General features: G+C 46.4%; 1 protein-coding gene across 6 annotated transcripts in view; it reads right to left on the reverse strand.

Moving 5' to 3' along the window:
• Positions 1–12,505, reverse strand: part of LOC138567588 (autophagy-related protein 9A-like) — a 446,942-nt gene that overhangs the window by 205,446 nt on the left and 228,991 nt on the right. For all 6 annotated transcript variants that reach the window (XM_069645965.1, XM_069645964.1, XM_069645966.1 and 3 more), the window contains one exon: positions 4,347–5,095. In XM_069645965.1, coding sequence (XP_069502066.1) covers positions 4,347–5,095 — 749 coding nt within the window. The remainder of the gene's footprint in view (positions 1–4,346; positions 5,096–12,505) is intronic.

The raw sequence follows: 12,505 nt of genomic DNA on the forward strand, positions 1-12,505 counted from the left end.
CAAGGGAATAACCCTCCCTGAGAGATGAGCATGGGCGTAATTATAGGGGGAGGGACAGGGGGTTTTGTCCCCCCACCCCCCAACTATTGTGGCATGGCTTTTTGTCCCCCCCCCCCATCTTTTGGCAGGGGACTGGGGGCGTTGCAATCATCAATAATGTAATTTGACAGCGCAAACCTGGCTGGGTTGCCCAGCCAGGCGCGCGCTGTCTCGTTACATAATTGATGATTGCAGGTGGCCACAGTGAAGCATGTTCGGGGCCGGATAACCTGCATGACTCAGTTCTTCACCCTAGCTGGCCCAGGGTGCTGGACTGGGTGGTGCAGGGCCCTGCGCTGGCGCCGTCATCATGCTGTCAGCACCGCAGCACTTCCGCATGGTAGAGCCTCTGAGCGTCACTTTCTGGCTTTGCACTTGTGCGACACAGACAGGCCATTGAGCTTCCTGGTTTCTGTCTGTTGGTGTGTGTGCGAGGCTAGCTAGCTAAGTAGTAACTTGAGATGCAGCCCATCATTCAAAAGCAGAGCAAAGGCAAGTTTTCTTTTTCTTTTTTAAATTGTGTTTGTATGTATGTTAGGGAGCTGCGGGCCCCAGATAACCCAAGTGAGGTGTCACATTTTGACAATGTGTGAACAGAGTTCAAACTTGGAGTCATTTGAACACAGGTCAGGTGGCAGTGCACATTGGATAGCAGGTTTGTCAAGAGCCAACACTTGTAGTGATTAGTACACTGCACCCATCTGGATAAACAGTGTACACTAGCTAACACCTGTTTTTAAAAATACCACTAGAACATGGCAGTTTGTACTGAGCTCATAGATGGAATCATCTGTGCATAGTTCACACTTGGGGTAGATTGCACATAGTTCCCGCTTGGCATAGTGTACAGAGTGTGTAAACCACTTGCACCTACGATAGTCTGTACAGAGCTTGCAAGCGGGATAGTATCAAGACTTTTCACAGCCGGGACCATATCCTTTCGCAAAGTATGTACACCCCACTCCAGTGCTTTGAATGAGGGGAAAAGAAGAATGCAGGCAGGGGTGGGGCCAGCCGCAAACTTTTGAGGGTGCTGGATGGCAGTTTTAAAAGCTGGTAATGAGTGAGAACCTATTGTGCTGTTGATAGATATTACACCTTCCTTTGACCAATTAAATGCTTCTTTCACACACACTCACCAGGGGCATAGCCAGGATTGTGTAACAAATGTGGCCTCAAGCTAATGTCGTAGGGCTCACGCTAAGGTGAGCCCGAAGAGGGAACTGGGCTTGTTTTGCCCCCAGCCGAATCCGTAGGAGCTACTGAGCATAGCGAGGGAGAGAGCAAACCAACCAAGGTGGGTCCAGAGGGGTTCTCCCCTGAGAATTTTCTTTCAATAGGGGATTTTACAGTACACTCTGATAGATTATGTAAAAAGACAGACAGTTTACAATCGGTTTTGTAGGGTGATACATACAAAAAGTCGATTAGAGGCCAAGTCATCATAAATGCACAGTAGCATTTTCAAACACATTTTCATAATGCCTTTGCCCACTGTATGCCAGTACTATGCATGTGTAAAAAAACATTTTCAAACTGATTGTGCCCAAACATGTCCCTTCTGCTGCACATATATATGCCAGTATGCCCACACTAGAAAATACTCATGTTTGCTTCGCCCATGATGCCAGTAATAATAATATAACAAAACATTGGGCCTCATTACAAGGAAGGCGGTAGAGGGTTAACGGCGCCGGTAGAGCTGCCGGCCCCGTTAACCCTCTAATGCCTCATTATGAGGTCTGCTCACGGGAACCGCTAAGGACGCCTGGTAAAACCAGCCGTCCTTAGCAGCACCCGCGAGCAGACCAGGATGCTAACAACGGACCCGTTGTTAACGGGCCCGTTGTTAGAATCCTCCCCATTCCTATTGAGCCCTATGGGGGCTCAAATGGGAATGGGGATGTACCGGGTCCGGGTTCCTTGAATGGGGAAATACCGGGTCCTCCAAGGTCGGAATGACCCAGTATTTCCCCATTCAAGAAACTCAGACCCGGTACGTGGGTAGCCATGCCGCTAAAAGTGGCATGGCTACCTTCATACTTGTAATGAGGCCCATTGTCATGCTGACCTGGCTCTGCCAATATATGGCGCATCCCCACGTAAGAACATGCTCCTGTTGGCTTTGCCTTAATGCTGGTTAAAAAGAACCATGTCACTTTAAGAAAACATGTCGCTGCTGGCTAGCTGGTACAAGAGCTCGGCGGGTTGAGCACTCACTGCTATAACCCGAGTACAATCTGCAGTTCACAAATTCAAATCCTAAATCCAATTTAGCCCTTTATCCTTCTGAGGTTGAAAAATGAGTACCAACTTATATTGGGTGATACTTTTATATAAATATATTTTCTGTTCAGTGCTTTGGCGAAAGCGATATCAAAATACCAAATCATTATTAGTTGCAATTGCCCCCTGATGTCTGTAAAAAACATGCAACTTTTAGAGACTGCGGGAGTCGCCATGAGTGGGGCGAACTTTGTGGGTGCATGCATCTAACTGTTAACATATTCTAATGACACCATTCTAGTCAGATCAAATTAAATGTTAAAAGCTGTTGACTTTCTGTGTCAGAACACACTCTTAAGAACTACTTTGAGAATGAGCGGTCTTCTGTCTCTCATTCCCTGCTCACTCTATTGATGTGCAAGTACCAAGTCACCCATCATGATTTCAATTGCCTTTATATGAATGCATACAAATTCAGGTGCTAGCAATGAAATGTGTTAAATTATTATTAATTGCCAGCCCTTTGTTAAAAGTGCAACCACTCCAAGCACTGCTTATTGTCAGGTCCTGTACTGTCATGGCTTTGTAGTTCAACCAGGTCCTGTCAACATAGCCCAGAATTTCAGGGATGGGGGGATAAAGTCTGGTATGCTCAATGGCCGTTGCGACACTGTTTGCATGTGTTATTGTGTATGTACATATTGTGTGTGCACACAGTGCATGCCAATGGAGGAGCTGGGTGCATGTATGTGTGAGTGACTGTGTGCAAGCATGTGTGTGTGTTGGCTTTTGTGTCTGAAAGCTAAATAATGCATTGTTTGTATGTTCTGATTGGAATGAATTTTGTGGATGTAATGTGTCACTGGGTGAATGGCATGTCCGGCTGAAGATGTGTGGGGGCCCATTTTCAACATGATGGTTGGGGGCCCTCCGATTAGACTGAAAACAGTCTGATGCACTTGTGGGGTGCATACATTACAATGGCGAAAAAGATAAGGTTAATAACTGACAGTTATAACGAGGCGGTCAGCCAGCGGGGAGCTTAAACTCTAAATACCCACTTAAGCTCTAAAACCTTCTTTGTCAGCAAGTGGTTGATGTGGAGGAACCAGTGTTAGAAGGCAGTAAGGTGATAACACTTCTGTGTATGCCGTGGTAAGAGACAACGCAGATTGTAATACAAGCGCTACAAAGTGTACACTTTAAGCCCCAGAATGAAAATAGTGAAAAAATAATATATTGCAATGTTACAAGACTACTGACTGGCAACATGGGGGCATGTGCTGGGCGGCACCTCTGAGGCCCGATGCCCCTTTCATTTGAAAAGGTTGAAAGGCCCTGATGCCGTCCATGGTGTATGCATTTTGTGTGTGTATGTATGTATATTTCTGCCCGAGAGGCGCTTGGCAGGCATGGTATTTGTTTATGGGCATTGAGAAGACAAATATGACGTATTACATGGCTGGATTGTCCTTTTTGCGGCAGCCATTTTAGCCCTTACTTTGACATTACTTTATTCTGGGCATCTTGCTAAATCAAGCATGGTATGTTTTATTAATTTGTTATACTTGGCATTTTGGGGCAGCCATTCTAGCCCTTTCTTACTGTGTCAGTGGCTGTCAGATTTTGTACTGGCATCATCATCAGTCAGCAACTCTTGCGGGGGCATGCAGTTCTCGGCCTTGAAGTTCTGGGTTGGAGGTACATCAATACAGTGAATTCTAAAAACCCACTCTGGCGTTATAAGTTTCAGAAGACTGGTGTGTCTTTAGAATTTAATTGTAAAGATACGCCACCAGTCTTATGAAAGTTATAACAGAGCATCGGCAAGGGACTCTTGTGGTGTAGTAGTTTAGTGTTCTCTCTCTGAGACACCATCCGCCGATCCTCCACCCCGCCCATTTCCTTCAGTTGTCATGTCCCCCCAACATTTTGAGCAAAGTTACTCCACTGGAGATGAGGGTGTCTTTGACCTTAGATCAGGGTAAATGCTCTATGGCATTTGGTGCCCAATAGTCTGGAACAGAAATAGCCATCCCTTATGCAGCATTGTGGGAGGATGAACTTATCAATGGACTTACCTGGCCACAGTCACCAAGATGCCCAGGAGAGTAATGGCAGTGAGGATGTGCTGCACTGTTAACACATCCTCGTCGTACACAGTCAGTGAGATGAGCACAGCCAGGATAGAGCCAGAGAAGAAGCCCACATTTTTAGCAATTACAGTCAGCAGGGGTGAGGTGAAGGAGTTCATATATTTGGTTGCAGGCTTATACCCGCGACTCAACCTGGTGTGCAGCTCGTGGTTCAGCTCATTGAAGTGGCGCAAGTAGAGGCGGCCGTAAAGCGACCAGCGCCTGGCACCAAGACTGCCTGGCTCCCGCTTGATGACCTCTGTGTAGCTGAAGAAGGCATACAGGATCTGCCAGACCAGGATGAATGGACAGAGGAGTAGGTTAGCCAGCCCCAAGAGGCAGATTGTGCGGCTGAGCTGCTGCGCCAGCTCTAGTCGGTTTCCCATTCGCTTGTATTTGGGCTGCAGATTCCACTTGTTCTGGAAAAGAGAGCCTGGTCCCCAGAAGAAAAGGAGCTCCAGATTGTACTTCAGGCCCTGAGTAAGGAAGATGACGTCACCCACAAGAGGCAGCTGGAAGCGAATGGGCAGCAAAGACTTGTTGACCATGGCCACCATGTAGTTCTTGAAGCGCAGGATCCGATGGTAAATGTCAAGCTCAGTCAGTTCCTTCTTGTGGACGCACATTTGCTGCTCACGCTGCAGTGAAACTAGGCGGTCCTGCACCTCCTGCCAGGTGAAGTTACAAAGCTCATCCTAAAAGTGAAAGGATGTGGAGAAGTTATTACAATAAGAGACAAGCAAATCACTAAAGACAAACGTTTGTGGAGATTGTAGCGTGCTCATAAAAACAAAGCATTTCAAATAGAAGGAAAGAAGAAATGAAAGGAGGACAGTAAAATGAGGGCAACAGTCAATGAGATAATGATCAGAATTACAAACCAAGAGAATATAAATAAGATTACGGTTATTCGCAGTACAATATAGAGGAGCAGTTGAACGCAGTTACTCCAACTCAAGCCCCTCTCCGCCGTCATAGTGGAACAGTAGAGACAAGCTCTGCATCGTTCCCCATGCGTTGTTCTTATACTGCATTGAGTGTACGAGAGATGATATGAACTCACAGCCAAAGGTACCCTCGCACTGAAAGTGTGAAAGGATGCCATATGGAAGGATTTCAGCACGCAATATTTGACATCATGGATCGCTGAGTGAAACTTGAAGTGGGCAGAGCAATGTCATAAAGCAAATATACAAAGCCATACTGAAATAATATGAAAATACAAGAGAGACGATGTAACTGGAGTAACAAGAGAAACATGTATGAAATGATAAAGTAATCCTGAATGCAAAAGAAGAAAAAGTAACTTGCTGACCAATAAGTGTAAATACACAGTAACGCAAGGTAGAAAAGACCATATAGGAGCCTGCTATAGAGGAATGTATAACGTGGCTATGATGGTCATAATTCGAAAATGGACGCTGGCGTGTGTCAGGATTCAATACAGCTACCTCAAACAGGTCAGGGTTGAAGAGTCAGGAGACGCTGGAAGAACAGCTTTGTGTGCAAAACAAAGAGGAGTCTATGTTGGCTTGTGATCAATTATGCTATTTTTAAGGCATATCTGCAAAGCACAAAGGGAGACAGACGAATGAGGCATGGACGAGGCATATTTCTCTTAGATTAAAGAAGAAAACCTCTACAAGAGCCAGGTATTGGCCAATTAAAAGTGTACCAACTCTATACAAGGTAGAGTGAGCAGGTCTGTAGAGGCCAAGAAGAGCAATGACACTCAATATAATTAAATCAAATAGCAGTAAATAAGAGGTCGAAATGGACAAATTTGTGGTCGCTTCACATGTGACTCAGAAGTTGAAAACAAGGGCTATTCGTTAAGCCTCGGATGAAGATGTGCGTACACTCCCTTAAATGTCCCAGAACAGAGAGCAGGCTACAAGGTCAACTACAGACGGGAAACTTTGGCTCATGGTCGGACTGATGGGAGATGGACTAATTGAGAAAGTGGTGAGTAATCGGATGTGATCAAAGCACCTGGGTTTCGGATAGCTTACATGCTGCTAGCCAAGCTGAAAGTCCAAGGTTGGGTGAGAATGCCAACCAATCAATGGGTCTATGGGGCAACATGCTATAAATGTTGCATAGACCAATTTGCTACCATTTTGTTCGCTATAATCAGTATTATATGTATTAAGAGGTAGTTTGAGGTATGCCTCACAGATAAGAGACAGCCAATGGTGTACTAACTACTATGTACTCTATAAATAGATATTAGTGGGAAAGATTGGTTAGGGGAAGACAAGTTTTACAGTTTGCCACATAGGATGATGCATATTGGGGTATAAGACCTCTGCGTAATCAAGTTAATGTGCGAGTGTGCAAGCATCAGTCCGATATCTGCCAGATGACCCTGCTTTATTTGTATTTGTATTTAGTTTATATAGCGCTTTACACCAAAGCGCTGCACATTTTAACAGGATACCTATGACAATTAACATTACAGTAACAGTAGAAGCAATTTACAATTGAGAATCAGACCAACAAAACAATAAGTAGAGCAATTAACTGGAGGGGAGAAGGAGAGTAGTGCAGTAGAACTGAGAGGGAGAAGGAGGGGAGGGGATGAGGAGGGTAACGGATGGTGTTAGGGGTGAGAATGGGGGGAGGGAGATGATCAAGGAGATAAAGCAAGGTGGGAGGGGAGCAGGAAGGGGTGGAGGGCTTTCATGGCAGGGAATGGAGAAGGAGAGATTTGAGGGAAGTTTGGAATGAGGAAAAGGTAGAAATAGACCGGAGTGAGAGAGGTAAGGAGTTCCAGTGTAGGGGGGCTAGGAGATGGAAGGAGCGGAAACGGGATGTGGCACAAGGGGAAGATGAATCAGTGAGAAGGAAGTGGTCAGCAGAGCGAAGGGAGGAGGAGGGAGTGTAGAACGAGAGGAGCGAGGAGAGATAAGGGGGAGCAAGACCGTAGAGAGATTTAAAGACTAGGCATAGAAATTGAAATTTAAGTTGGGAGTGAGAGGGAAGCCAGCCAAGAGAGGAAAGGGAAGCAGAGATGGAGTCACGGGGGGAGAGGAGACAGAGGGTGCAGAGTGGTAGATAGATTTAAGTGGGGGGCGAGATGAGAAGTAGGAAGTCCGAAGAGTAAGGAGGTGCAGTAGAAGAGGCGAGCGAAGATAAGGGAGGAGATTAAAAGTTTAGTAGCATGGAAATTGAGAGAGGGGTGGACTTTGCAAATATTAAAGAGGTGGATGCAACTGGCACGAGAGGTGAGAGAGATGTGATGGGAAAAGGTGAGAGAGGAGTCAAAGTGAATGCCTAGGTTGCGAGCGTGGTCAGAGATGGGGAGATTAGAAAGGGGGAAATGAATGAAAGGAGGAGGAGAGGGAGGGGGATGAGAGTTGAAAGAGAAGAAAACTACTTCAGTTTTATCAGTGTTAAGGGAAAGGAAGCGAGAAGACATCCAGTTTTTAATTGAAGTAAGGCAGTAAGAGTTTAAGGTGGAGGTCAGTAGAGAAGGAAGAGAAGGAGCGGAAGAGCTGAGTATCATCGGCGTAGAAATGGTGAGAAATGCCAAATGAGGAGATAACTGGGGCAAGGAGGGAGGTATAGAGTGAGAAAACGAAAGGGCCAAGTAACGAACCTTGGGGAACTCCGTATTCCAGAAGCTGGGTAGGAGAGCAGAGGTTTCCCCGGGAAACAGTAAAAGAGTGGGAGGAGAGGTAAGAGGAAAGCCAGTTAAGAACAGAGCCTTTCAATCCAAAGGAAGAAAGCGTGTTGAGAAGAAGGGGGTGTCACGTCTCCTCCCACTGTCTCAGCACCTCCCAGGCCCGCATTAGCCACGCCTCCCAGACCCGCATCCAACACCTTTTCCCCTGGTCCCACACATGTCACCCCTCAAGTTCCCCACAGCCCACGCCACCATGCACACACTCTGCGGCAGCCAATATCCAGGCTACAGCCTTTTTTACATTGGCATTTACCTTGGCGCTTACATCCAAGCAGCGCTGGTCTACGAGCGCACAGACATTCTACGAACTTACGTCGGCGCTCCGACATGAACACACAAAGTGCCTCCGGTCATGTGACCTTACGCTGGCGACTGTCTCCCTTCACAACGAGGGTCACGTGACGCGATTCCACGTTCCCTTGTGACTCGTGTAACGTGACCATTTCACACAGTCAAAAGGGCAAGGGAAACGCGAAGTGAACGATTCACAGCTGCTTCATTGGAGTGGTGCACAGCGTTTTTGATCACTTTGGAATTTTTGGATTTCATGACTACGGAACGTTCTTCGGATTGGATTGCTCTTCCCTCCTGTTAAGTTGAACTGTTGTCCTCCGGTACTACGACCTTTGGCTTTGCTATTCAGACTTTGAACTTTGGAGTATTTCTTCTGGCAACTGACCTTGGATTGTTAATTGGATTGCTCAAGGATCATCCACTGTACTGCCTGTTTGGCTCAGGTGTTTTTCCATTCAGAGTGCTGCCATCGGCCCCTCCTACTCTCCCTATCCCTTCAAGGCTTCCTGGCCAGCTCATTTGGGTAAGCCTTTAACACATTGTTTTGGTATATTGAATTGCCATCCATTGCTACTGTTTGACCTAATCATTCATTGCTTTACAGTGGTCAGGGGGTCCTTCCAGTGTTCCTGGTTCCAGCTTTTCAGCACTCTACACCTGTGGCCACAAAGATTGCATTGGTAGTGAATTATTTTCTATCAGTGTGGTACTTTGGGACGGAGGTATCTTAATCTGCATGACCATCAAGAACAGAACAGGGGGTGATCGACAGTGTCAAAGGCAGCAGAGAGGTCTAGAAGAACAAGGACAGAGGATTGCTTAGAGTGTCGAGCGGAGAGGAGGGAGTTAAGGATGTAAGTGAGGGCAGTTTCAGGAGAGTGTTTAGAACGGAAGCCAGATTGAGAGGGAGGAAGGAAAGAGAGATTAGTGACAAAGGTTGAGAGTTGCACGTAGGCCAGGCGCTAGAGAAGTTTAGAGAGGAATGGGAGAAGTGAGATAGGACGGAAGTTAGAGGTGAGCAGGGGGTCAGAAGAAGGTTTCTTCAGAATTGGAATGATAGTGACATGTTTGAAAGCAGAGGGGAAGATGGCAGAGGAAAGGGAGGTGTTGAAGAAGGAAGTGAAGTAGGGAATAAGAAGAGGGTAGATCTTAGGTATAAGGAGGGAAGGGAAAGGGTCAGTAGGAGCAGATGAGGGGTGGGCTTTGGAGAGGAAGATCGAAACAACAGAAGGGGAGACGGGGAGAAGTCAGTCATGCAGGTAGAGGAGGAGAAGGGGAAGGGGGAGTAAGAGGAGCAATTAATTTTTTGACGAAGTTCAAGGTTCTTGGAAGAGAAGAAGTTTGCAAAGTCGGAGGGAGAAAGGGTGGAAGAGGTTGAGGGATCAGGGGTGGGAGGAGAGAGAAGACCAGAGAGTTTGGAAGATGCGGCGAGGTTGGGAGGTTTGGGATTGGAGAAGGTTGGCGTAGTAGGAGCGTTTTGCTGAGGAGAGGCAAGAGCCATAAAGAGAGTGGTAAGAGAAATTTGAGGTTTGGTTGGAAAGCGAAGGAGATTTGAGCCATTTATTTTGAGCCATTTCATTAAATTGATGATCTTCTTGGAGTCTGTCTGGTTATTTAGTTCCGAGATCTTTATTGGTAATTTCATCTAGCACAAGAGACTCTTCAAGGTGCTAGAGCACATGGTGGTAGCGGTGTGGATGGTTCAGCTCTAATCGACCCAGGCCCAGATCTTTGGACTTTTGGGTGCTGCTGCCATTAGCCAGAAGATCGTGGAGCTTCCTGTGGAGAACGGCGCGTAACAAAACATGTGTAAAATGATAGGGTTGGCAGGCCCCCCCTTTGACAAAATTCCTGGCTGGCCCCCGCAGGTGCCCCGTAAACGGAAGGCAAACGGTCGATGCTGAGGGACTAGGATTTTTGGGGATCATAAAGTAGAGAAGTAGATACCTAGTTTCCTGGTTCCAAGGGGACAGAAGGTTACGCATTAAAAAAACTCCTAACAGGGGTGTTAAGGATTCCTGAGGCAATGGCAACACGAAGAGTGCGTATCAAGCTCCAAGATGGAGTAAAAATGAGAGGAGATACATTTACTAAAGATAGTAAAGGAAGGTGTATGCAAAGTAAAAAAGTAAAGTACAAAGCTTTTGTTGTGTTTAAACAAACGATAGTAAAAAATCAACAAAAAAAATCAAGGTGATTATTAAGATTTTTTTTAATCAAGAGATTTCAGTCAGTATGGGACCACCAGCAACCCCCTGCCAAAGGCAAGAGAGCGTGGGAGGTGGCAGCACCAAGATCGATTGGTCCGCCTATACCAAGGACGTAAGTGTGCATCACTCGAGGGCTTCCATCCCAGGGTCAACGTCTTTGGCGGTATATATAGCACGTGCTGCGCCCGTTGGCTTCAGTTCTGTTTTTCCGCAAGACCTAACGGTTCGAGAAATACAGCGCGTTTCAGTTCTTGGCAAAACTGCGATCAAGTACGATGACTTTGTATCAAAATCCATCAACCCCGAAGGCCGTGTAAAATTTTTTTCAAAAGAGCGACTGCAGCGCCTAGATGTCCCTCACCGAGTGGGTCTGTGGTACCTTGAAGTGAAGCATAGGACGGCGTACTGTGAGGCCCGTCAGTCCATGACTACGAAGGCTCTGAAAGAGTGTATTGGGAAATTAGCAGTGGGTAGGCCCCCAACTAAATCCCTCTCGATGACTCAGTCGAACACACGATTGTCCGATGAGTCGAAAGACGTCTCTCCTCGAAGGAAAAGATCAGGAGCGGGTCGCACCATTCTTCGCCTTCATCGAGGAAATCGAACAAAAGGCATTATAGATTGCCACCTTCTTCTGAATCTTCTCCCGAGAGAAGTATAGCCTGCCCAACCAAAGCCTCCACTCCAGCTCAGTGGGAGGAATTCAGACAGGCAATCCTTAAAATATTCAAGAAGGTGGACCCGACCCCCTCGAAATGGTTCTGTGATTTTATCAAAAACAATTACAGAGAGGGATTTTTAACACCATATTTCATTTTCTATTTGGGGGATCCGCCCCCAAGCCCCCTGTTTACCAATGAGTTTAAGCCCACCCCAACCCCCTCGCCACCCATTTTATCCCTTTACCCCAACACCCGTATATACATTTTTGAGCTGTTTTGGGTTTGTTAAAAAAATCCCTTTCTGTTTTTTTCAGTTATAATAACTGGATACCCTTGAAACAGAAAGAAAAAAAGCCATGCTCCCGTCAAGCAGCCGAAAACCGAAAGACGAGCTAAGGCCAAATCCCACGCACCCTCTAGCCGGGAAGCAGGCTTGAGACCCCTTGAGAACCATCCAGGTCTCGACACGAGGAAAAACCGAAGAAGACTATTGAGTCGAGGGTCACTCCCTTTGAGGGTTCCGGCGACAACTAAATCGACGCATAAATAATCCAAGGCATCAACACCATTATTGTCGAGACGATAGACACCAAGGCCATCAACGCCATTACTGTTGAAGACATCAACGCCATCGATGCCTTTGCCCTCAAAAACACCAGTAATTGCAAAGGAAGTAGAAAAGTCATACAAACCCTTGCCAAGGAAGGATTTTTTCAAATCCTTCATCTCTATTTAGGAGGATCACGAGCCGTTGGACCTGGACACCCCTCCTTTTGGTTTGGAGTTGGCACTCCAAATGTTCCAGATGCTCTCATCTCATAAGATTCTAGGCTAATATGAAAATGTTCAAACAGCTAGTGGGATTGACACATCACCCGAGCTTGAGTTTGGCAAGCCTGACCCGGTAGATCATGCTGATGCCTCTTATAGACAAATTTTGACTTGCGTTATCGATTTTCTGGGATGGGTAGACCTGCACCACCATTCGAGCAAGATGACCTAATGGACATTCTTGACAAAGGTCCACAGAAGGATCCTGTACTTCCTTTTCATATTGCCCTCCAAATAAGGGTTATGGCAAATTGGAAGGTTCCAGAATCTAGTCCAGCGGTTAACAACAGCCTAACCAAAAAATATAGGCCTTCAAGCAGCAATCCTAGCTCTTTATCTTAGCACCCAACAACAGAGAGCCTGGTGGTTCAAGAAGCGTTGTCTAATTCTAACACAGGCTGCATACCCTCCATCCCATCA

The sequence above is a fragment of the Ambystoma mexicanum genome, chromosome 2p (genome assembly GCF_040938575.1).
Source record: "Ambystoma mexicanum isolate Mex_15411 chromosome 2p, UKY_AmexF1_1, whole genome shotgun sequence".
NCBI classification, from domain to species: Eukaryota; Metazoa; Chordata; class Amphibia; order Caudata; family Ambystomatidae; genus Ambystoma; species Ambystoma mexicanum.